Source organism: Nansenia antarctica (assembly GCF_963989245.1).
Source record: "Nansenia antarctica genome assembly, chromosome: 14".
In the NCBI taxonomy this organism is placed as follows: domain Eukaryota; kingdom Metazoa; phylum Chordata; class Actinopteri; order Argentiniformes; family Microstomatidae; genus Nansenia; species Nansenia antarctica.
In genome coordinates, this window is record NC_137684.1 from 12,028,527 (window position 1) to 12,055,055 (window position 26,529).

General features: G+C 45.1%; 1 protein-coding gene across 1 annotated transcript in view; it reads right to left on the minus strand.

Annotated features, from left to right (window-relative positions):
- Positions 1–4,421: 4,421 nt before the first annotated feature.
- The window catches only part of strn4 (striatin, calmodulin binding protein 4), a 32,206-nt gene continuing 10,098 nt past the window's right edge, over positions 4,422–26,529 (minus strand). The window contains 18 exon segments of the mRNA XM_080544959.1: positions 4,422–6,955; positions 7,232–7,450; positions 8,383–8,469; positions 8,633–8,731; positions 10,236–10,376; positions 10,653–10,820; positions 12,644–12,765; positions 13,005–13,052; positions 13,248–13,423; positions 14,216–14,340; positions 16,841–16,936; positions 17,900–18,050; positions 19,725–19,902; positions 21,172–21,252; positions 21,254–21,361; positions 21,593–21,671; positions 23,632–23,708; positions 24,044–24,147. Of these exon segments, the coding sequence (XP_080401085.1) occupies positions 7,281–7,450; positions 8,383–8,469; positions 8,633–8,731; positions 10,236–10,376; positions 10,653–10,820; positions 12,644–12,765; positions 13,005–13,052; positions 13,248–13,423; positions 14,216–14,340; positions 16,841–16,936; positions 17,900–18,050; positions 19,725–19,902; positions 21,172–21,252; positions 21,254–21,361; positions 21,593–21,671; positions 23,632–23,708; positions 24,044–24,147 (2,010 nt within the window). The 3' untranslated portion in view covers positions 4,422–6,955; positions 7,232–7,280.

A 26,529-nucleotide genomic window follows, 5' to 3' on the forward strand; every position in this document is an offset into this window, starting at 1 on the left:
AAAATCGACTGTAAATCCAGATTTTAAAGTTGATATTCTTCCCCGTGGAGCATGCCCTCATAACCTGTGCTCCACCCAACATTTTTATCACCAGCCGCCACTGGTCCCAGCCAGGGCAATATCACAGGCTTTCTTGAATGTCAGATCCTTTTCTGTCAAAAGCCGTCTGTGATAGGCTTCACCTGTGAGACCACACACAAACTGATCTCGGAGAGCATCATTCAGAAACTGGCCAAACTCACATGAACTAGCTAACCATTTTAAGGCCAGGATGTAGTCTGCCAGTGATTCACCTTGGTTCTGGTGACGCTTATAGAATCTGAAGCGTTCAGCAATTATAATGGGCTTAGGCTTGAAATGGTCTGATAGTGCTTTAGTAAGCTCAGCATAAGACAGTTCCACACATTTCGTTGGCTCTGCGAGACTTTTCAGCAGCCTATATTCAGTTGGGCCCAAAACACTGATAAACACATTTGCTTTCTTCACATTTTCTATTTCATTTGCAGCCAGCCAACTCTCAAAACGTTCCAGATAAGACTCAAAATCCTCCTTTGTTGAATCAAAGTCAGGTACTTTTCCAATAGTAAATATGTATATTGCCTTGTAGAAACGATTTTACCTGAATATTCAGTAGTGTTCACTTTCGCCAACAGAGGGCAGCAGAGCCCATCAAAGCCATGACTTCATCGCAATGCCGCGGCAACGTTGCTTGCTGACTTGTTGCTAGCCGCACTCACTTCTTGACAAAAACGGCGCAGGTTCCTTATTTCTTCTAGTTCACTTGGTCAGTTTTCAAGTTCAAGTTTTTTTCTTTTCAAGAATTGTAATGTTTTTACGATATCATCAACTCGTCGCCACTGTAGGATGCACGGACACAGACTCAAGGTAAGCGTGACTTTACTCGTAAACTTCAAGGTACGGAATCCCGTAAAGGACATACAGTGCGCATGACATAGAATAGGTAGATTAGTCTGCTATTACACTCATCTACTACACTCTGAAACTGCTATCTGCCACTTGAATAGTGGAAAGGAAGGCTGTTGTTAACCAGACTTTCAGGTCACCAAACCTTTGGGGTCTCTTGTATAAATGTTTGTCTCTCAAACATTGTATTTGAACTGCCTTTCATTACTCTGTATACTCGGTACACCATCAATACTATTTTGCTTGGACAATAAACTTGTTAAATCACTTAATGCTTTTGGAACTGCAAGACATCGTATTTCACAAGGGTGACATTGCTACAATATTCTCCTGAATGCTCAGAAACATTGCCAGACTACGACCTTACATTTACATTAACATTTTTGGCATTTAGCAGACGCCTTATTCCAAAGCGACTTACAAACAATACATTTGACTAAGCAAGTGAATCATCATTCCACCAGTCGTAGCAGGAAGAGTAATCTAGCTCAGGCCCAGGGCCATTGGCAGTCTCATGTTTTATATAGACACTGGAGAACAGAGAAACAGTACAAGGGGGGCAGTAGAAGTCATAGGGGACACAGTAGAGGGGAAAAGCGAGTGTCTCAGGAGACGCAGTGCTGGGGGGGTAGTAGATGTCTCAGGAGGAGCAGTTAAGGTGTAACCTGAAGAAATGGGTCTTCAGTCTCAGACGGAAGATGGGTAGTGACTCAGTTCTGACAGCCGTGGGAAGCTCATTCCACCAGCGGGAGTCAGTGTAGTGAAGAGACGTGATCGGGCAGCGCAACTGCCATGTTGGTGTAGACATTGGCCAGGGAGCCAGACAGTGACTCCCTGGCTAAAACCCTCGTCCACGCCTTCGTCACCTCCCTTCTGGACTATTGCAATGGAGTTCTGTTCGGGGTTCCCAGCAAAGCCCTGGACAGGCTCCAGTACGTGCATAACTCAGCTGCCAGGGTTCTCACCCACACCAAGCCCTGGCAGCACATCACCCCCACCCTCATTCACCTCCACTGGCTCCCGGTCAAGTCCCGCATCACCTACAAAATCCTCCTTCTCACATACAAATCCCTCCATGCCTGCGCCCCCTCAGTACCTTGTCTGTCAATACACCCCATCCCGGAACCTGCGGTCCTCAAACATGGGTCTGCCCTCCACCCCCCGCACCAACCTACAGACCTTCGGGGACAGAGCCTTCAGTGTGGCAGCTCCCACCCTTTGGAACTCTCTCCCCACAGTAATCCGCAATGCCCCCACCCTGGACACCTTCAAGTCAGCCCTCAAAACGTATCTGTTCACCAAGGCCTTTGGCACCTAGTCTAGTTTTGTCACCGTCGCTGTCTTTTTGTTAACTTTGTTTTTCTTTGTTCTGTCTGTCTGACTTTCTGTCTGTAAAATCTGCAAAGCGTCCTTGGGTTTGAGAAAGGGGCTATATAAAACCAAGTTATTATTATTATTTATTGTATTTTTTTATTAGGACGAATCGAGTGGAGGATCTGAGGAGTTGTGTTCCTAACAATTGAGAAAAGGACTCTGCCCCCTAAACATACTGGATATCTGATGAGAAAAGACTAGTCTCTGCACCCTAAACACACTGGATATCTGATGACATCAGAGAGTTTTTAGGAAGATAGTGTAAATGATACCAAGCCTGTCAGATGGAACGGTAGCTTTCTGCTCACTGGATGGATAAGGATCACTAACCTGGATGGAACATTGAGGTAGCATGTGAATAACACTCAAACAGCTCTTAATTCACTGTACAACATCTTTCTAAGATCTACATCACCCTAGAGCTCCCCCAACAGGTCTGTCTACTCACCTGGGAACAATGAACGAGGGGTCTCCTCTGAAACTGCTGTCTGCCACTTGAATAGAGGAAAGGAAGGCTGTTGTTAACCAGACTTTCAGGTCACCAAACCTTTGGGGTCTCTTGTATAAAATGTTTGTCTCTCAAACATCGTATTTGAACTGCCTTTCATTACTCTGTATACTCGGTACACCATCAATACTATTTTGCTTGGACAATAAACTTGTTAAATCACTTCATGCTTTTGGAACTGCTTATTTCACACGGGTGACATTCCTACAATATTCTCCTGAATGCTTTTTTTATTAGGACGAATCGATGAGAAAAGGCCTCTGCACCCTAAACACACTGGATATCTGATGACATCAGAGAGTTTTTAGGAAGATAGTGTAAATGATACCAAGCCTGTCAGATGGAAAGGTAGCTTTCTGCTCACTGGATGGATAAGGATCACTAACCTGATGGAGCATTGAGGTAGCACGTGAATAACACACAAACAGCTCTTAATTCACTGTACAAAATCGTTCTTTTATTTTAATTTTTTGTTTTGTTTTTCTTCCTTAATGACATACAACATGAGACCCACAAAGTAAACAAAAACCAAAAGGAGAAAAGGAAACGTCATGTGACACAAGCTAGAATGCAGTTCAAAAAATATATATAATAAAACAAAACTCAATAAAAAGCAGGTCTCTTATCCCTTGTAGTTAGAGGAAAATTGTTTGAATACAGCTTAATATGATGTACAAAATATCACACAGTGATAAGTTGCTATTAAAAAAATAAAAACACAAAGAAACAAGAGTCCTTTAACCTTGGCCTCGGACTGATCACCTTTTTTTGTTTTTAGTTTAGTTTTTCAGGTTTTTTAATAGTTTTTTCTGTTTTTCACAAGTTAGGTATACATTGCCATTATCAATCACAAGCATGTTCTAAGCCTAGCAAAGAAGAATGATTCACTTATGATATAACATAATCTTATATCTTAATAATAATAATACCTATTATTATCATAATTATAATAATAATAAAGAAAATAAAAAGCAACAGACAAAATGAAATGTATGGTACATATACATCACATAATGGCATCTCTAGTCTTATCATTTACAGTCATTTATCATGTTCGCTCTTTTCTCTTTTTTTGATGTGGTCGTATTGATTTCTCAGATTAGGTTTTGTTTGTTTAGTGTTTTAAATAACAGTCTCAAACATAGGACTGACTGTCTACAGAGACTGAGGGCCCTATTATGCACTTCTTAACTTGCCGTCTTAAGTCTTAATTAAGACACACCGCCAGGTTAAGACCTACCGCCACCCTTATTATGCGCTTCATACGCGCTACTGCTATTATGCAGGTGTCGCTAGGCGCCCACACAAAGACGTAAGACTCCCGTGCATATATTACTAATTGTAGGAGTGTTCATATGTTAATGAAGTGCGCTAGGCGCCCCTGCTATTATGCGATCTGACTTTGCGCCTAGCGCTAAGAAGTGGTTTGAAAAGTTCTTAGGCGCTAGACTTCATGCACGTTTTGAAACACGAGCGCGCCTCCGCGGTTTGCACGCGCGCTCGTGTTTCAAAACGTGCATGAAGTCTAGCGCCTATGAACTGCATAATAGCATAGCGCTTATGACTTAACGCAGCCGGTTCTTAAAGGGAATGGCACCTGGCACGCTGATTGGGTTGATTGAGAAGACGCCCAAAACACACCCATGACTAATTTCTGGGCTTAGCGCCGGGTCTTAGGCGCCCACTACCGCACGCATAATAGCAAAGTGGCCTTGACCACGCCTCCACGTCTTAAGTTTAGATCTACCGCCTCGTCTTATTGCTTAAGACTTATGAAGTGCATAATAGGGCCCTGACTGTCTCCAGAGAGACTGACCGTCTACAGAGAGACTGACTGTCTACAGAGAGACTGACTGTCTACAGAGAGACTGACTGACTGTCGCCCAGGCGGAGGCAGAAGTCAGAGGATGGCATCGTTGTAATGCATGCAATGGAATGTAGAATCACCGTCCATGCATCACAGTGGACAGGTCCTCAGATTTCTGCCTCCACCAGCGCCCCCTGCTGGATCCATGATGTAAAAGCACGCGCTCAAAAGCTGAAATTGAGCCGAAACCCTAAGACAAAAACAAACGTTGACCTCTAAGCCAATGTGTGCCAGTTGACCTCTGAACTCCCCCTGACCTCTGCAGTGACCTTGTTGGGAGGACGTAGAATGTAGAATGTTGACCCTGACCAATGGCTCAGTTCTCTTTTCACCTCCCTGGCGGTTTAGGTTTTAGGTTAGGATGGGGGGGGGAGGGGGGGTGTAGGGCAATCTGACCCTGGATCTGTAGTTAGAAGGGAAACTTCTAGGGTGTTTGTGTGTGTGTGTGTGTGTGTGTTCCTGCATAACTCGGGCCAGTTTTACTGCCCTGTTATGATAGAACAGCCAGGGAAGCTTGCTGCCCTGAGGACAAAACGTCTCTCTTCCACCCTGGAAAATGTTAAAATGTGGAACACTGAACTCAACGGACCAACGGACGGGCTGAGACTACTGGCTGGAGACGCCTCGGCCCTCTTTACCCAACACTGTTGTTTTCTGTTCCTTTTGGGAGAAGAAAATATATAAATCGCCACGATAATCCAAGCGAAAGTCTACGGGACTTTATTCACCGAGTCGTTCTCTGGTAGCGTGACGCAATCGAAGGGAAGTCCTCTCTACACACTCCAGCACCCAGAAGCTTTCCTGACTAAACGACCGAAGGCCCAAAAAACTCTCACACGCACACGGAATATCAAACGGTAAAAACACTAATTAAAAAAGCGGCCGTGTTTGTGTTAGTGTTCCTACTAAATTAAAAACGAACGTAAGTACAGCGTCTCGACACAAACTGGTGACGTGCCACGGTGATGACGACCCTATCGCCCTGGAAACGTAGATGTGCAAATATCCCAGTGAGAGAAACAGCAGCGCACGTACACGTGCACGCACGCGGGTCCCTGATTCAGGCCGACGGATAAGGTTTTAGCACCAAGATTCAACTTGTGCACACGCACGCACACACGCACGTGCACACACACACACACACACAGAGACACACACAGACACACACACACACGCACAGATCAACTGGCAGGGTGACCCGTCTGCTACTCCAGTAGTAGTGACTCAGTGTGTGTTCCCATGGTAACCACCACGGCTCTGCCTCTGACTCAATACCAGCGGACACAGAGCGATCTTTGAGAAGGGACCAATAGAAGATTCTGGAATCTCTGTAGAAATGACATTGATGACGACGACGATGATGATGCTGATGATGATGATGATGATGGCACTATCACAAGGAGTCAAGGGAGAGCAAACCAGTTCAGTCGTCTTGTGAAGTGTAACATCTCTCTCTCTCTCTCTCTATTTCCCTCTCCCTCACTCTCTCACTCGCTCTCTCTCTCTCTCACACACACACGCTACAAGCACACACACAAGTGCGATACTGCTGAAATGTTGGACCACATAATACTGGACACACACACATGCAGGCTTAAGTGTCTTGGGGGGGGCGATGGGGCTGAAATTAAAGCTGTTGTTTGTCCGACACCGGTTAGGAAGCGTCTCCAGAACAGAACCAACCGACCCGACCGTCTGAAGTCTTTGGAATGAAATGCGAAGTTCCCCTCTCATACTGGTCGCTAAACGCCGTCCCCGGTTCAATGTGGTTTTTAGTAGGTATTACATTTCTGTAATAGTGTGTTAGCAACAGTTGAGCTAAGATTATTATTAAACAGACTTCAAACTGAATAGATATATATATATATATACTGTATATATATGTGTGTGGGTGTGTGTGTGTGTGTGTGTGTGTGTGTGTGTGTGTGTGTGTCAACAGTGAAAACACACAGTGCCTTATAATAACCGTGGAAGAGTGGAAGAAAGAAGTAGTGTAGTAGTGTAGAAAAAAAGTTTAGATCCAGACCTAACTAGTCTAAAACAGAGCAGCCAGGTAATAGTTTAGAAAAGCAGTTATGGTTTAGTATCACCACCTGTGACTGAGGCTTCATGGGACAGCTAAAGAACTCTGGGAAAATGACTTTGTCCTGTGGCGATGACCCAGCCAGTGGGGGTGCAGGACAGTGAGTTCTGTGTGTGTGTGTGTGTGTGTGTGTGTGTGTGTGTGTGTGTGCGTAGGCAGGTGAGGTTTGTCCATGGCAGTCATCAGTCTTCTGGCCCAGCTGTGGTTTCAGGGGCACAAGAAGACCAACGTCAGACACACACTTCTGGACCTCGCTAGCAGACACAAGCAACCCACACCAATACACGCACGCGCACATACACACCTACAAACACACACACACACTCGCACACACACACACACACACACACACACACCTACACACAAACACACGCACACTCAGACAGACACACACACACACACACACCTTCCACCCTTCCACCACCACCCCCCCCCTCCCTCGCCGCACCCTTCTTCTTCTCTCTCTGTCTCTCACCTGCGGAGACGACCCCTCCCCCTCCTCCTCCTCCTCCTCCCCCTCCTCCTCAGACGAAGATCTTTGCGAGCGCGTCCGACCCGGCGCTGGCGATGAACTGCTGGGAGGGGTGGAAGGCCACGGCGTGGATGGCCTCGTCGTGCTTCTTCCTGTGCGCCGTGATCTCCTGCACGCACGTCCTGTTGTCCAGCATCCACAGCCGCACCGAGCAGTCGTGGCCTGTAGAGGGCGATGGTGAGGGGGGGAGAGGAGTTAGGTAGAGGGCGATGGTGAGGGGGTCGAGTTAACACATCAAATTCACCTTTCAAGGACTTTCAAGATTCAATTCCCTCAAATTCAAGGACCCAACACGGCATAGTTTGAGACAGAACTAGATGAGAGTTTATATAATAGGAACTATCCGCTCACAGACAACAATTAAAAAGAGAGGCTTGAATGTGTGAACACTAGATGGTCTCTTGTCTTCTCTACCACAGCACAGCAAAACAATATATTGTCAAATATGTGTCAAGTTAAGCAATACAGAGACTCATTTACTAGTTGACGAGCTAAGAAAAACATTTTTTAATATATATGTAATTATTTTTTTAGAGAGAGAGAGAGAGAGAGAGAGAGAGAAAGAAAGAGAGAGAGAGAGAGAGAGGGAGGGAGAGGGAGAAAGAGAGAGAGAGAGAGAGAGAGAGGGAGAGGGAGAGGGAGAGAGAGAGAGAGAGAGAGAGAGGGAGAGGGAGAAAGAGAGAGAGAGAGAGAGAGAGAGAGAGGGAGAAAGAGAGAGAGAGAGGGAGAGGGAGAAAGAGAGAGAGAGAGAGAGAGAGAGAGAGAGAGAGAGAGGGAGAAAGAGAGAGAGAGAGAGAGAGACTTTCAATGACCCATGTCTATTTTCAAAAACTTTTAAGACCTTGATTTTTTGGGGATTTTTCTTACAAATTCACGAACATTCAAGGATTTCAAGGACCCGTGGGAACCCTCTTATAATAGGCACACGGCTGTTCTGGTGTTAAGACACGGTACCCGTCCCTCCTTCATCCTGTGTTGTGTCCTCTGTGACCGCACTACTGTACGTCTTAGTGGAGCACACCAGCCTTTTTTTCGGAGTCCAAAGCAGGATAAAGTGGATTATGGGTAATGTAGTGTTGTGGTGTGATACTCACTGCCGGAGATGAGGTAAGTGCCTTTGGGGTCCGTGGCCAGACAGGTCACAGCCTCCAGGTGGGCTACCATAGAGTGGATCACTTTGCCTGGTCGAGCGCACACGCACACACACACACACACACACACACGCACACACACACGCACACACACACACACACACAGAGACACACACACATGAGCTTAGGGACACAGTTTGGTACATCAAATACTTTCAGTGCAGTACACACATGCATGTACACACACACACACCTGTCTTGTTGTCAAGGTAACGGATGGTGCGGTTCTCATGTGCGGTGATGGTGATGGGCTGGGAGGGATGGCTGACCACGCAGTTGATCAGCTCGCTGCCTGCAGGGGGCGACAAACACACACAGATCTCAGCTCACAGTTAACAGGGTTCCGACAAGTTTCAACAAGTCAAATTTAAGACCTTTTTAGACCTTTTTTTGACCTCTTTGAATATATTTTAGACCTATTCGCGACACCGTATGATAGCTTTTTCTCATCCTCAAGGTGATGAAATTAGGGATTTCACTGCCATAAAGACAAAAAAGTCTGAAGGATAATTGAAGGATAATTAACCCTAACCCTAAAATAGATAAGTCCCATAATAATTACTCAAAAGTAAATTTATCAACATTAACAGTTAACTGTAGAAAGTCACTTCAACGTCAAGAGAACAAAGTGCACAAAAGCTTCCTTGCAGGACAAGCTAATCAATTTCTTTTTTTAGACCAATTTCGGGAAAATCTGTGCATTCAAGACTTTTTTGGGCCTTATAACTCGGATTGCTGGATTTTAGACTTTTAGGCTTTTTAAGACCAGCACGGGAACCCTGAATGAAAGTAGAGAACAGGTGCCATGTTTTGAAAAAGACAAATACGATGAAAGGAGGAGGTCCTGTTTATACTTTCATAGCACTTCACCTCATATTCATCCTTACATCATTTCTTTTTTTTTGCAAAGATGCTGCCAAGGATTCTGAGATTGTAATTGCAGGGAGTTTCTCAGCATCTACAAATAACTCTCAAACAAGTAGGTCTCAAAACCTTTCCAACCGTTTTCTTTCACTATCCAACCATGTCCAGATCAGTGAATAACTTGAACGAAAAGAGCAAAACAACGTAATATTTTTTTTTCCGGGCAGTAACCTCTTCAAACAAAGAAGTTGTAAATACTTCATGGATGTATGAGGAACATGAAGCAGGCATACCTCCAGGGTTACTGACTGAAGGAGACTGTTGGACATCTCCGTTGCTAACTTCTGGCTAACTAGCTAGCTTCCGTAAATAACTCCAGCACGAAAACCCGAGGGGGGGAGGGGTTAAGCTTTGAGGAGGGGGAGGGGCTCAGCTTTGAGTAGTAAGCATTGGGGGCGGGGGAGGAGCTTGTTCAATCGAATTTGGTCCACAACGTTTTGAGTCCGACCCAATCGCATCGGATCATATTCTGTCATCGGACAAGTGAACACACAAGAAATGTTAAGCCTATATGTTACACAATGCTTATATTCGCTGTTTGAATCCTGATGGGAGAATGGATGGCTTGAACCGAAAGTAAGTTCAACAAACTACATTCTGATGGCATGCTTCAGAGATTGATTCCACCAGCATTCCACCAGACCTGGGGTGATGGGGCCTCCCCAACCACATCAGACAGGCCAACACCCTCCCAGCACTACCTTAATTAGGCCCCTATACTTTCTTTTATTTATTTGTTGTTTCTTTTTATTATTACTACTCAATCTTTTCAGTTTGTAAAGGGTCTTTGAGTGTCTAGAAAAGCTCTATATAAGTCTAATGTATTATTATTAGTAGTAGTAGTAGTAGTATTCCACCAGTATGCTACTGACCCTCCTTGGTCTGGGTCTCCAGGCTCATGATGCTCTGCTCTGTGTTGAGGTCGTAGAGCAGCGTCTCGCCACCGTCGTACGACACCACGGCCTGCGAGGGGTCAGAGGTCACAAAGGCCACCGAGGTGGGAGTACCGTGCTCTGAGGAAGAGGAGTGGCCACAAGGTTAGGACAGACAGACAAACAGACAGACGGATAGAGACAGACAGTCAGACGGACAGACAGACGGACAGACAGACGGAGAGACAGACGGAGAGACAGACAGAGAGAGACAGACAGAGGCATGTCTCACCTTTCTCCTTGTTGAAGACAGACAGGCAGACAGACAGACAGACAGACAAAAGGTGTCTCACCTCTCTCCTTGTTGAAGACAGGCAGGCAGGGGGCAGACAGACAGACAGACAGAAGGTGTCTCACCTCTCTCCTTGTTGAAGACAGACAGGCAGGGGGCAGAGTTCTGGGGGTCCCAGAGGCGCACGGTCCCGTCTGCAGAGCAGGAGGCCACACGGCGGTGGGGGGCGGAGTAGGCCAGCCCCCACACTGAGTCCTCATGACCCGATAGCACACTGCTCTCTATGCCCGGGTCTGCACACACACACACACACACACACACACACACTTTAAAACGGAGACCGCCATAAAAGATATCAAGTGCGCTCTCTTGATTTTTACATAATCAATCACAATCATAATCATAATCGTAATCAATCCCTAAATGAGGACGCCAGTGAGGATAACGTTTTGCGGACAATTTGGGTGTCCTGTTTAACACGTCAATGATAACGATCAGACCCCTTAACGGTTGACTCTGGTAATGACATGGAGGTATAAAGGAGGAACACGGCAACTTCAAAGTCAAATGAAGAAACCGACGGCGGATTCTGCAACCTATCTAGAAACAAAACAACCTGTCTAGAAAAAAAACAATCTGTCTAGAATCTAAACAACCTGTCTAGAAACAAAACAAGCTCTCTAGAAACATCTATCTATCTATATATCTATCTATCTATCTAGAAACAAAAGGAGCAGACAATGTTTACTCAGGTTAACAAGAGTCTGTGAGGCGAGTCGTCGTTTGTCGAGCCGTCTGCTAGCTTCGAAGCTAAGTCACCACAACCCTACCCCTGCCCCTCCCATGCCTACTTTTAACATCCAAATGTAAACAAAAGAAGTAGGTCTAAGTCTACATCCCGATTCACAGGTAATAGACTCTACTTATGAGTATGGGCCAGGATAGTGGTTGAACACAGGTGCGGTATCAAACGTGTCATTTTACACTGCGATCTCTTAGATGCCGTATCGCGCAAGATAGCGTCTAAACACAGACGCAGTACCTGCAATCTCTCACGCCATATAGGGAAGAGCAGAGCTTGAATACAGTTGCAGTAATAACACTTTTATCTACATCTTTTTATTCATTGTCTTATTATAAAAAATTAATGTTTATCTATTTATTTTCTATATATATATATATATATATATATATATATATATATATATATATATACACCGTATTTTCCGGACTATAAGTCGCACTTTTTTTCATAGTTTGGCTGGTCCTGCGACTTATAGTCAGGTGCGACTTATATATCAATATATATATAATTTCATACTGACTGACATGAACCAAGGAGTAAACATTACCGTCTACAGCCGACAGAGGGCGCTCTGGGCCGCTCTGGGCTTGTGACAACTATATGCTGCTCCTTTTCCCCTGAAGAAGTTATCTAAAACATTAGCTTGTTGAAGCTAAGCAAATGGTAGCTTGGTGAACTTGTTTACTGGTAACTTGCTTGTTGGACTCGCTGGCTTGTTATGTTCATTTAGCCTATTCAGCCTCCCAGGTATGTTCTTTATGCTATTGTGTTGCTGAATAACTGTTAATGCGTTACGTTAACATACCGGACTTCTATTCAGCCTGTTGTTCTGTGTGCTATTGTGTAGTTGAATAAACTTGCCTTTCCAGATTAAATGTCTGTTCTTGGTCTTGGATTTTGTGAACTATATTTCTAAATAAATGCGACTTATAGTCCAGTGCGACTTATATATGTTTTTTCCTCTTAATGTCGCATTTTTTGACTGATGCGACTTATACTCCGGAGCGACTTATAGTCCGGAAAATACGGTACTGTATATGTATCTATTCATGGCATCTTTTTTTTTTTATGTTTATGCTCTATGTAAAGCACTTTTGTGAATTGTCTTTTGTGAATCGTCCCTGTTGTATGAAATGTGCTATACAAATAAACTTTAATAAACAAGCCTTGCCTTGCCTTGCCTTGCCTATTTAGTCAAATGGGGAACTGAGGAGAGGGGAGGAGAGAGAGAGGAGAGAAGAGGAGGAGGAGGAGGAGGAGGGGAAGAGGAGGAGGAGGGGAAGAGGAAAGAAAGGAGGGAAGGAGACGGACCGTAGTTGTCGTAAGGGTCCACGTTGAGGTCGGGGATCTTCCAGCAGCGCACGGTGCCGTCCAGACCGCCACTGTAGCACGCCTCCCCCTCCTCCCCCATGGCCAGGGCCAGGACCGCCCCGCTGACCACACACACACACACACACACGCACATGCACACGCACACAGACAGACACACACACACACGCACACAGACACACGCACAGACAGGCACATGCACGCACGCAGACACAGACAGACACACAAAGACACAGACACAACAAATACATTTGTCTAAGGAAGTGAATCATCGATCCATCAGTTATTTATGTATGTATGTGTGTGTGTGTGTGTGTGTGTGTGTGTGTGTGCGTGTGCTCACCTGTGGGCTCTGAATGTGTAGATAGGCTCAACGTCCAGCGCTGCATTCCTGAGGACAGATGGCAGGTGAGTAACCATGGTGACACACTCCACTCACCTGAGTTACTGTCACACACACACACACACACACACACACACACACACACACACACAGATGCACAGACGCACGCACACAAACACACACACACCGCACACACCACACACACAGACGCACGCACGCACGCACGCACGCTCTCTCCCTCACTTCTTGGAGTGCATGGCCTTGTTCAGGTTCCACAGTTTGAGGGTTCCGTCCTCGGAGGCGGTGAGCAGCACGGCCTGTTCCGGGTGGAACGTCACGCCCCGGATGGCGTCAAAGTGGCTGCGCAGCGTGAAGCGAGGGTTCCACGTCTTCTTGAACTCCTCCCGGTTCTCCTGCAGCTACAGGCACACACACACACACACATGTTAAATGCTTTCTTATGTCCACATAAATAAAAAAGTGCATTAAGGACATAAAACACTATCAGTGCAGTCAGTTCATTGGGAGACATTCATTTAAGTTTTTTTGCGACTGTACAGCGACTGTACACTATGATTGGAAAATAAGTAGTAGTGTCCAGTTGTGGAATTATATTTAGCAGTCTGGGGCAGTTCTTATGCACTCTGCCCTGCTGGTTGCGCGATGCAGGACAGCTGTGATAGGAGACAGACCAGGCAATGTTCAGGCTTCCGTTCAGACATACAGAGACCCAGTAAATTGCATGGAATTCTACATGGTCTTGACCTGGGTAATTGCCCGGGTGGATTTCCCTGGTCAGTCGCGTTCAGACATACGCCGACCCTGGACATTGCATGGAATCTACTGGGAAGGCTCGTATGTGTGAAAGGGGCTTAATGGTCACAGTCCATTATGTCACATTCCGGACAGTTTGGCCCAAAACGTTTATTTTATCGGCTCTTCATTGTTTTGACCAGCAATTGCTAGCGAACGGACACCCTGGTGAGAGTGTGTGTGTGTGCGTGTGTGTGTGTATGTGTGTGTATGTGTGTGTGTGTGTGTGTGCGTGTGTGTATGTGTGTGCGTGTGCGTGTGCGTGTGTATGTGTGTGTATGTGTGTGTGTGTGTGTGTGTGTGTGTGTGCGTGTGTGTGCGTGTGTGTGTGCGTGTGTGTGTGTGTGTATGTGTGCGTGTGTGTGTGTGTGTGTGTGTGCGTGTGCGTGTGTACTCACACTGACGTCCATGGTGAGGTCGTTGTCGTTGGCCACAGTGAGGTCGGCCAGCTCGCCCAGGTTCATGTCCCCGCCCCCCACCGCGTCCAGGATGAACACGTCAGAGGAAAAACCCAGAGCGCCACCTAGAGGACAGCAGGCAGCATTACAAACAGACGTCACATTTCCCAAACTTTTTAAATTTCAGTGTCGATAAAGGGGATTTGATTCATCCTCTTTTTTCAAATGAACCCTGGGATAATGAGGAGAAATGGACTGAAGGAGTAAAACACTATTATAGACATATTCTTCAATGTTGAGATGCACCCACCGATAACACGTAGGCTTAGGCCTGGGGCCCATTCCACTAAGGTGGATTATCTTCTAAGCCTCGATAAAGTTCTAAGCCTCGATAATGTTAGCTTGCGTTCGGTTCCATCAATGTGGCTCAAATAATTTGCTGCTTGGTTGAGCTCCTTCTGAGTCAGATATAATTAGCCTGGTCGCGAGCAGGCTAAAAGACTGGCTAAAGTCATGCGTCCGTCAAAAAAGGCTCACAGGCGGAAACTACATCCCGAACGACAGTTCCTCAACTGTCTTTTAGGAAATATTAGTTCCCACTTCACACGAGATGGATAGGTTGACTGTGTGATAGATAGATAATTTGATATTTTTGAAAGTGTGATCGATCAATAGATAGTTTGATTGTGTGATAGATAACTTGATATTTTGAAAGTGTGATAGATAGATCGATAGATCAATAAATAAAAGAGTGTAAAAATTTTTTTTGTAATTGTCTCAACTTGCATTGCTGTCATCACAGTGGTCTGGCTGGCGCAGTGGTTAAGGCAGCCTGCTAGAGTTCCCAAAGGTTGCGAGTTCGAGACTTGACTAAGTTTTTTTTTTTTTTTTTTTTACATTTAACCGAAGATTTCATGCAAAGGCTTCAAACACCATTGTAATCGTGTCAGTTCTTGTAAATTAGCCTGCACCATAATTTTATAGCCTACATACTTTTTTAGATGAGATTTTAGATTAGATTCAGACAACGAAATGCAGTAAAAAGTGCGTCTGAAGAGGGATTCGAACCACCGTCTAAAAATGACGAATAAATCCTATGGCAGCGGTCGATACCACTAGGCCATTGTGGCGATATGACGGTTAGTAGCCTGCTGCTGATATCAACACAGTAGTAAATATTCATTTATTAAAATATGAACATATACTAACAATAACAATAACAATAACTGGGGCTAGTATGACCTACGCATTTAATCGGTCAGCAATTTCTTGCCAAACCATTTCCCTCGCCTTGTTAATTGCGGCAGTATTGCACTATTTTACATCTTATTTTTCCGTCTTCATAAAGATCAATAATTCGGAATGCTGCGCAAATGTAGGACCCCTGCAGAGTGGAGTATCTTCATTTCGACAGATCGACTCTTCGGGGCTCTTTATGTCTGCGTGCACGCGCCCATATCGAAGATTTGTAAGCCGGTGTTCTGTGAACACTCATAACACAAGCCTGATCCTCGTTCGAGGAATCACCTGAGGCTTGAATTCCAATCCAGAGTTGCCTGATCGCCTGATTTATTTCAATCGCCGATATACTGATCCACCTTTAGTGGAACGGCCCCCTGGACTACACGTATATGGATACGCATATTTTTTTGTACAATTGGGCCTCTCACTCATATGAACACAGCGTTTTCACTCACAAAGGGAGATTTCTCTAAACGGATAAAAAAGTGAAGAAATAAAAAAAGTCGCCATAACTTTCTTTTCTGTCTGTTTTGTGCTTTTCTTTTCTGTCTGTTTCAAAGAGTTTGGTCTGTTTACGTTTTGAGTCACTGCCGCCGTTTGATTACAACTGACTGCGCAGGCCCATAACGCACTTCTACGGTATTTGACATTTTGCTTATCGCCACCTACTGGCCTGGCATGGCATTGCAGGCTTTAGGGGCGATGGTGTTCAGTTTGGGCTTTTCGTATGGACAGAGATATACGGTAAACAGATTTTTTTTTAAACGAGGACGAAAATATCCGCTTAAAAAAATATCCATATACGGGTAGTCTAGGCCTTAGCTATCACAGCTATTAAAAGAGATAACAACATACAACATAAAATAATAAAATATAAAAGACTACTTAGAAGGTGTTACACAGTGCCCTGAGTAAGTCATGAGACAGTGAAGCGTTCTCTTGTTTTGCCTCTATATTCCAAAAGTCTGGATTTGAAATCCTTGAATTGAATAATACCATGACGTCAGAGAGAGATAAAGTTAGAGATTCTCCACTTCCCTTTGAGAGGATTTGTGTTACCTAGTTGGTTTCACATCGGTGCCCTAAAAGTGTTGTCATTTCTGAATGGTGAAACCGACATGTACTGTACCAAAAACACCCTTGAATAAAACCCCATAATCTCCACTTTGAACCTCGTAGTAATGGTTTGACATCAAACCTTTGGGAGCATAGAACCAAAAGAAGAAACACATTATTCTCCGTCCTGTGCAAGGCACCGTATAGATATAAAACGCCTCATACGTACGACAGCAAACACCACCTGGATATCAGTCACAATATCAGACCAGAAGACAGTCTAGTAGAAGACCAGGAAAAAGATAGGGGGTGGGGGGGAGGTCTTACCTTCCCCAGAGCGAGCCTGTCCCGACACAGAGGGGGGCGGGGAGGGTTTGGGGGGGAAGTCCGACATCATGCCCTGTAACTTGTTCCTGCGGTTCTCTGAGAGACCCACGACCGGAGGAGAGAGACACAAGACACAGCCGGTAATGCAGAGGGGAGGGAGGGAGACAGAGAGATAGAGAGAGAAGGAAAGTGAAAGAGAGAGAGAGTGAGAGTGAGAGTGAGAGTGAGAGAGAGGAGGATGACAACAAAGAGAGAGAGAGAGAGAGAGAGAGAGATGGGGGTGGGAGGGAGACAGAGAGAGAGAGAGACAGATAGAGAGAGAGAGAGAGAGAGAGAGAGAGAGAGAGAGAGAGAGAGAGAGAGAGAGAGAGAGAAGAGAGTGAGAGAGAGAGAAGGAAAGACAAAGACAAAGAAAGAGAGAGAGAGTGAGAGAGAGAGGAGGATGACAACAAAGAGACAGACAGAGAGATGGGGGTGGGGGAAGGATATAGGGAGAGAACATTTGAGAAGGAGAGAGAAGGAGAGGGAGAAAGAGAGAGGGGAGAGGACAGGCCAGTGATGACACAGAGACACACGAAAGAGACAGACACAAAGGAGGAGAGGAATAGAGCAGAGAGAGAAGGGGGAAATAAAGAGAGACACAGAGATCAAAAACAAACAGACAGAGAGAGGAACAGACACAGAGAGGATGAAGAGTAGACAGACGACATCACATGCCTTTTATCCACAAAGATGAAATCGCTGATTAAAATAAAAAATAAAAAACAGTCGAACAGACTCCCAGATCAACAGACACACAAAAATAAAACAGTCGCAAAATCCCCCAAGAGTGAAACAGGCACAGAGAGACCACAGGTTGACATAGAACAATGGTTTATTGGCTTTTTTGTTTGTTTGTCGTTTTTCCAAAAAAATCGGAGTCGCCCTCGACTCCTTAAAAACAGACAGAGAAAAGATAAGAATGGAGAAACTGGGGGCAGGGCGTGGGGGGTGGGGAGGGGGAGGGGGAGGGGGAGACATACAAAGGTTGTTGTCGTGGCTACGGCGACGACAGCGTACCTAACTCCCGGCCGTCCCCTGAGATCCGGGCCTCTCCCGCCCCCTCCCCTTCCTCCCCCGAGCCTAGGAAGTCAAACTCGCTCAGGGCGTCCTCCGAGTCCTCTTCATCCTCCTCCTCGTCCGGGTCCAGCTCCGTGGTCATGGGCTCAGTCTGGAGAACCAGAGAGAGAGAGAGGAGGGGGGGGGGGGGGTGATAGAGGGGGGGGGGGGTGGTGATGGAGGGGGGGGGAGGGGGTGGAGGGGGTAGGGGATAAACAATTACACCATGTGGAAAAAACGGTATGAGGCACAATACACAATATGCAATCTCTCTCTCACTCCGCTCTCACTCACACAGGAAGGAAATGGATTTACACAAACATGCAGGAAGACATTCCCACACCCTGACGACAGACTCCATAAGAATCTGTGCTTGTATAAATGGGATGTAATCAAAAACTGGAAAAATGACATTGGCCTACTTGGGGACATTATTGACCAGACCCTGTCACATGTAATTGCACACTCTTTACTTGCAATTCAGCAGAATGTTTTTTTCTTTCTTCACTTTGAGTGAAGCAACATTCCATACTTCTATCTGTGCGATGTCCTTAGCTTAATACAAGCACCTTTCAAGGTCTTTCAAGACTCAATTCCCTCAAATTCAAGGACCCAACACGGCATAGTTTGAGACAGAACTAGTTGACGAGCTAAGTAAAACATTTTTGTATATATTATTATTTTGAGAGAGAGACAGAGAGAGGGGGGGGGGGGGAATTCAAGCACTTTCAATGACCCATGTCTATTTTCAAAAACTTTTAAGACCTTGATTTCTTTTTCTCAAATTCACAAACTTTCAAGGATTTCAAGGACCCGTGGGAACCCTGTTAATAGTAGCAAGGACACAGCAGTGTCACATGGATGGGAGAGAGAGGCTAGGGTACAGATGTCCAGCTAAGGTAAGGATATGACACAAATAAAAGTGTCAACAGAGTGGAATGTTGCTTTAACAACTTGCATCCACATTTCCAATACCTCGTTGAGTTAATTTGAATATAAAACATCAAATATAAAGCAGAGTCCCTGTGACGACTGTTCATCAATGCTACAACGCTAAAACTAAAACTAGACTAAAACTAAAACTAGAACTAGACTAAAACTAAAACTAGACTGAAACTAGACTAAAACTAAAACTAGACTGAAACTAGACTAAAACTAAAACTAGACTAAAATGTTCTAGAGTTTTGTTGACTAAAACTAAGAAGGATAAAAAATACTAAATGTAAAACAGACTGCCAAGATTAACACTGCGAGAGAGACCTTAACATCAGAACAACAGAGAGAGAGAGAGAGAGAGAGAGAGAGAGAGAGAGACAGAGAGAGAGACAGAGAGAGAGAGAGTGAGACCTTAACACACAGAGAGAGAGACCTTAACACTGCAACACAGAGAGAGAGAGAGAGAGAGAGAGAGAGAGAGAGACAGAGAGGGAGAGAGAGAGGGAGAGAGAGACCTTAACACAGAGAGAGAGACCTTAACACTGCAATAGAGAGAGAGAGAGAGAGAGAGAGAGACCTTAACGTGAGAACAACAGAGAGAGAGAGAGACAGAGAGAGAGAAAGAGAGAGAGACAGAGAGAGAGGGAGAGGGAGAGAGAGAGGCCTTAACACAGAGAGAGAGAAAGAGAGAGAAGGGAGAGAGACAGAGAGAGAAGGGAGAGAGACAGAGAGAGACCTTAACACAGAGAGAGAGGGAGAGAGAGAGAGAGACCTTAACACAGAGAGAGAGAGAGAGAGAGAGAGACAGAGAGAGAGAGAGAGCGACAGAGAGAGAGAGAGAGAGAGAGACCTTAACGCGAGGCTTCTTGTTCTTGCGGGGTGCGTCCATACAGTCCGTGGCGCCCTGGAAGTCGTCCTCCTCGTCGCTGTCGTCCTCCTCGTCGTCCTCACAGCCGTGCAGGAAGGGGATCTGGTCCAGCACCGACCCGCCCAGACGCTCCTTAGAGGAGCTCTCCTTCCCTGCGTTCCTGCACCCCGACACACACACACACACACACACACACACACACACACACACACGTTAAACACATATATAGAGGTCTCCTTCCCTGCGTTCCTGCCCCCCGGACACACACAGTCACAACATATTAAACACAGAACAACACACAATTCTGACGACACATTGTCTCTCCCCCCACTGGCCCCACTAGTGACCCGTCCATAGTGGCCCTACCTCAGGGTTCCCACACCTTCTGAAACATCACATTCAACCACCTTTCAGGGACTTTCAAGACTCAATTCCCTCAAATTCAAGGACCCAACACGGCATAGTTTGAGACAGAACTAGATGAGAATTTATATAATAGGAACTATCCGCTCACAGACAACAATTAAAAAGAGAGGCTTGAATGTGTGAACACTAGATGGTCTCTTGCCTTCTCTACCACAGCAAAGCAAAACGATATATTGTGAAATGTGTAAAGTTAAGCAATACAGACACTTATTTACTAGTTGACGAGCTAAGTAAAACATTTTGGAATATATATATTTTTTTTTTGAGAAAGAGAGAGAGAGAGAGGGGAATTCTTCTTCGGCGCACTTTCAATGACCCATGTCTATTTTCAAAAACGTTTAAGTCCTTGAATTATTTTTCTCAAATTCACAAACTTTCAAGGATTTCAAGGACCCGTGGGAACCCTGAACACAAGAGCCTCGTAGCTGTCATGCTAGAAAATACTAGATTCACTTCTATATTTAGATCCACGATGAAGCATTTTTTACACAAAAACTAGGATGAAAAGGCACGTCCAGCGGATCCAAACACTACATAACACCAATAACACAGTTCCGCTGAGTAATTCTACGTTATGTTAGAATATGATATCACGTCAACCAGACCTGGGTGTTTGCTTGTCGTGAGCTTAGAATTCTAAGGTTCTATCTCCGTTTAGGGTAGTTCAGAGATATTGAGCGTCAAAGTTTTTACATTCCATTATGTTTTGTGAGATGGAACCTTTGTATTTTATGAATTACTAACTAAAAAATATCAACATTCTAGAAATAACACCACACAGGCATTAATAAACACCTAATGGATCAGATTATGTAAAAAACTAAATTTTGACAAAAATGGAGATAGAACCTTATAATTCTAACATCACGTTGTGCCTGCCTGTACTTCTGAAACTACTCCAGTGGTTCAATGACACCAGGCAAACTAAATCGAGCACAGATAACAACTTGAAATGTTTTTCCAGAACCATTCGAAGCCGGGTCTGAAATCAATAGCGTCTCACCTCTTGATCTGCTCCTCTATCTGTCGGACGAGCAGCGACTCCCCCCCCGTCAGCAGGGGCTCGGGTTCCGGGGGGGGCTCGCTGGGCGGGGGGGCCGTTGGCCTCGGGGCTGCTGCGGCCCAGGAGGGAGCGCACCCGCTTGGAGCGCATGTCCAGGATGGTGTCTGAGTAGCCCACCTCCTCCAGGTACCTACGGACCACACGCCAGACACACACACACACACACACACACACAGGCACACACAGACACAGGCACAGGCACAGACATAGACACACACACAGGCACACACAGGCACACACACACACAGTGATACACACAGACACAGTATTAGCTTCCAAATTCAGACCGTACTCTACTTTCAACAACATGGATGACATCACTCTACGGGGGGGGGGGGGGGGGGGGGGGGGGGGGCCTTACTTGCGCAGTAGCTGCCGCCCCTCCTTCCAGGACATCTGATTGGCTTGCTCTGAGTCCGAGTCTGACGGACCGTTGGGCACTGTAGGAGCAGAGGGGAGGTCAGAAGGCAACATGATAGAAACACAACAATACCCTGAGCCCAGGTGTTCAAAACGTTTAACACTAGAACAGCCATGGGTGGGGTCATTTGACCCTGTGAGTACATTCTTGTTATATCTTTGCACTCAAAGAATCACATTTCAGGACCCTCCTTTCATGACTTTTCCTGGATATGTGCGTTCTACCACCCAGTATCCTTACATTTTCTAAATCACATCAGCATAAGCTAGTATAAAGCTATTTTGCAGTTTTTCTATGTAGGAGGCAGGCTAATTTACAAGGTGGCCAAATAGTGGTCGTTGTATGTAAGTAGCAGCTTGCCATTGTAAAGACTATGGTCATTTGACCCCCGAGGCGGCTCTTATAGTAGGTAAAGAAGGTACGGCTGTTCTAGTGTTAAATCTGGGTCAGAATGATCTGGATTGTTTTGTGCTACCCAGGATCAGATGGAGCCAGCTGATTTCCTCCCTCTACAACTCAACATCAGCCAGTTAAGATCTGATCCTGGAATGTCCCAGTTTGGTGACTCCAGCAGGGCCAACTTTCAATAAATGGCAAAAAGATATATGCCAAAAAATTAAAAAGGGGGGTGGAGATAACCACATCTTTTTCTTGTTCAAAACGTTTCATCTGGGTCAGATTCCCGATTCTTTTTTTGCTACCCAGGATCAGATCTTATCTGGCTGATTTGGAGTCGTATCGGGGGGGAAATCAGCCAGCTCCATCTGACCCTAACGTTCCCCCTTTTTCTGTTTTTGGCATACCGGTATATCCGTTTTTTGGGGCCATTTATTGAAAGTTGGTCCCTGGTAGTCACCAAGCTGGGACGTTCAAAATGATTTTCCAGACACATCCTGATCCATGTCGTGTTGTGGAAATCCTGAGTCAAAATGGAAGTCGAGTCAAAAGTAAAAACCGTCATTTTAGGGAGATACACGTTGTTATGGCCAATTTTACTTTGGGCTTTTATTTTGGATGATTTGTGTTTAATGTTTTGAGTTATTTATTTATATTTCATGATTAATGTTTATTTTATGTTTTTGGTTATTTATGTAATGAATAGCGTTATGTTTTTGGTTATAGAATTAGAAATGTTTTAGTCGTAATTGAGTGTCACGTGGCGAGATGATAGGATGGGCCCAGGTGTATTTATGGAGTCAATTAGCAGCACCTGGGTGGATGGAAATAGGTTAGACTGGCAACAACATTATTTTTGATCACGATCACTCTTTTCTGTAATCACATACTTTACCGTTGGCTTTATTACTTTTCGTTTCGTTTGAATACATTGGATTACTTTTCGGACAATAAATATTTTACATGTTATACAACATACAAGGAAAGCGTGGCGTGCGTGATTATCCAACCCAGACTATTACTGTTTTCATTCACAACGTGGAATTGGTGGCTACACACGTTTCTTGGTGTGTTTTTTTTTTTTGGGGGGGGATACCGACAACGGCATCCTTTGATCCCGCTACACCCGTACTCAGAGGCTCCTTTCTCTGTGGCCATCAGCACACACAGTGAAGTCACCTGCCTTGGCACCGCCAAGTATGAGCTGACTAACAAATTAGATTAGATTTTAGATTAGATTTAGATTCAACATTCTTGTCATTGCACAGAGTACAACGGAATGTATTTTTTTTGCTCTAGGCACATGGTCAGGACTTACCTAGCATCTACATAAAGCCTATACATAAGGCCTTCATGGAGCATCCATAAGGCCTTCATAGAGCATCCATAGAGCCTTCATAGAGCATCCATAGAGCCTACATAGAGCATCCATAGAGCCTTCATAGAGCATCCATAGAGCCTTCATAGAGCATCCATAAGGCCTTCATAGAGCATCCATAAGGCCTTCATAGAGCATCCATAGAGCCTTCATAGAGCATCCATAGAGCCTTCATAGAGCATCCATAGAGCCTTCATCTTCATACCTTGTTCTGCCTCTGTCTCTGGTTTCTTCTCCCCTGGGCTCTGGTCGCTCCCTGTCTTTAGCTTCTGATGTTTGGCCCTGAGAGTCCACCAGAGGGCAGTGTTATAATGTTATAGAGTACAAACAACACATATGTGTGTGTGTGTGTGTGGGTGTGTGTGTGGGTGAGCGAGTGTGTGAGTGTGTGAGTGTGTGAGTGTGTGAGTGTGTGAGTGAGTGGGTGAGTGTGTGAGTGTGTGAGTGTATGTGTGTGAGAGTGTGAGTCTGTGTGTGTGTGTGTGTGTGTGTGTGTGTGTGTGAGCGTGAGCGTGAGTGTGAGTGTGAGTGTGAGCGTGAGTGTGTGAGTGAGTGTGTGTGTGTGTGTGTGTGTGTGAGTGTGTGTGTGAGTGTGTGTGTGTGTGTGTCTCCCTCACCTCTCCTGTTTGAGAGCGTACTCCAGCATCTTGATCCGCCTCACCAGGTCTTGTTTCATGTTCTCCTGCCCCTTCCTCTCCCCCTGCAGGAAGGCCACCTGAGCCTGCACACACACACACACACACACACACACACACACACACACACACACACACACACACATACACAGGGTAAAAAAAACAAAAAAAAACACACACAGACTGAGACATCTACTGCCCCCCAGCACTGCATCTCCTGAAGACACCCGCTTTTCCCCTCTACTGTGTCCCCTAAAAACTTCTATTTGCCCCCCTTGTACTGTTCCTCTGTTTCTCCAGTGTCTATATAAAAAAAAAAATAGGTTTAGAAGAAGGTGATAGAAGAAGGCTTTTCCTTCTATCAATGGCCCCGGACCTGAGCTGGATTACTCTTCCTGCTACGACTGGTGGATTGATGATTCACTTGCTTAGTCAAATGTATTGATTGTAAGTCGCTTTGGAATAAGGCGTCTGCTCAACGCCCAAAATGTAAATGTTAATGTAAACACACGATTTACACTGATAAAAAAAAAAACACACGAAAACACAACAAGCACAAAAGTAACTCGTCTGGTCTGAGCATCACCAAGATGTCTGAACACAGGTAGCCATGTCCTGTTCTCCTGAATAAGACGGTTTGTGTCCTTTTTCACATGGACAAAGTCCTCAACAACACATCATACGCGCCCAGAAAAAAAGAAGGCCCCCGAAATATGGCCGCTGGGCTCGGTTTCTAAACCAGCACAGCCCTTCTGTCCCTGCGAGACCTCCAGAGGCTAAGTAGAGGGTTGGTGCAGCGCCGCTCTATATGTGGACCTCCTCCTGACCAAACCTCACCACACATCTGGATGGGAACCATCAGGGAGCAGCAGAGGATAAACAGCACATACCAGCCGCTGATCAAACACTTGAAAACATACGTTCCCTTGAAGTAGTCACTGATTTGAGTAGTCACTGATTCGAGTATTCACTGATTCGAGTATTCACTGATTCGAGTATTCACTGATTCGAGTAGTCACTGATTCGAGTAGGCCTATTCACTGATTTGAGTATTCACTGATTCGAGTAGGCCTATTCACTGATTCGAGTAGGCCTATTCACTGATTCGAGTAAGCCTATTCACTGATTCGAGTAGGCCTATTCACTGATTCGAGTAGGCCTATTCACTGATTCGAGTAGGCCTATTCACTGATTCGAGTAGGCCTATTCACTGATTCGAGTATTCACTGATTCGAGTATTCACTGATTCGAGTATTCACTGATTCGAGCAGTCAAGTATTCACTGATTCAATGTTTCTATCCCATGACTTAGTTTCAGGGATACCAAAAGCAGACCGGTGATTGCTTCAAGAAAGTAAGGAAGGAGAGAAGGAAGGAGGGAGGGAGGTAGGGGGGGGGAGGGAGGGAGGAAGGAAGGAAGGGAGGGAGGGAAGGATGGAAGAAAGGGAGGAAAAAGGCAAGAAGGAAGGAAGGATTTAAAATGGGTCTGGAACTGGGCCCTTTCACTGGGGCAATGTTCACAGTGCCGTCTGGTGGCCTTAAGAAGCTTGGCGTCGGCATTCAAAACCCAAACAACATGGAACTGACGCAGAGGAAAGACAAATAGCTGCTGATGGCGAGATGAGGGGACGGCCGACACACGGCAGCTGCATCTCTCTCTGGCCGTGTTCGAAATGGCATACTAGCATACTCAATGAGTATACTGCTTACTGCCTACTAAATTCATAAAAAGTATGCCAATACCAGCTGACCGTTCACATTGCAGTATGCATCTCAATATCCCAGAATGCATTTCGCACTGGCCAGCAGCAGGGATTTTAAATCCTCCATTTTAAACCTCCATGGGCTAAAAGCTGTAATTTCGGCTCTACTGTACAAGTGTCATTTTATGAAGTTATTATATGTTTTCAGGCAAGAAAGTAACCATATACAGTATATTCCCAAAATGTGTACAGTTAATCAAAATAACCCGTTTATATATCTGATCTGACGTTTTCTTCCCACTTCTGTTCGCTAGCTACATTATGTTGCTTAGATACCTTCACTGCAGAGTTCGACAGAAACATTGTAACATAATAGGTAAACAAGTTGTAAAATGATTTACGGGCCAATATCTTTAGCTAGCTAAAGTAACTAGCTTACTATATTGTTGTCTGAGCAGTTGGTAAATGATTAAAATAAATATATGAGCTACAGCAAGCACAATACAACCCAACTTGTTCGTCTGAAGCTACAATACTGGGACCATTTGTGACTGGGCTACAGGCAGTCAAATACTAGGCGAACAAGTGGCATCTTTGTAATCATGACGGCGTAGCCTTGTCTAAGAACGCATTTCACCATGTAAATTCCCAATACAGTGAAAATACCACCGCTCATCTGTGATCAGAGTATGAAATAGAGTGCAAAACAGCAGCATCTGCACACTCAAATCTGTGCAAAAAACAATGTTTATTGCGAGCTTTCGT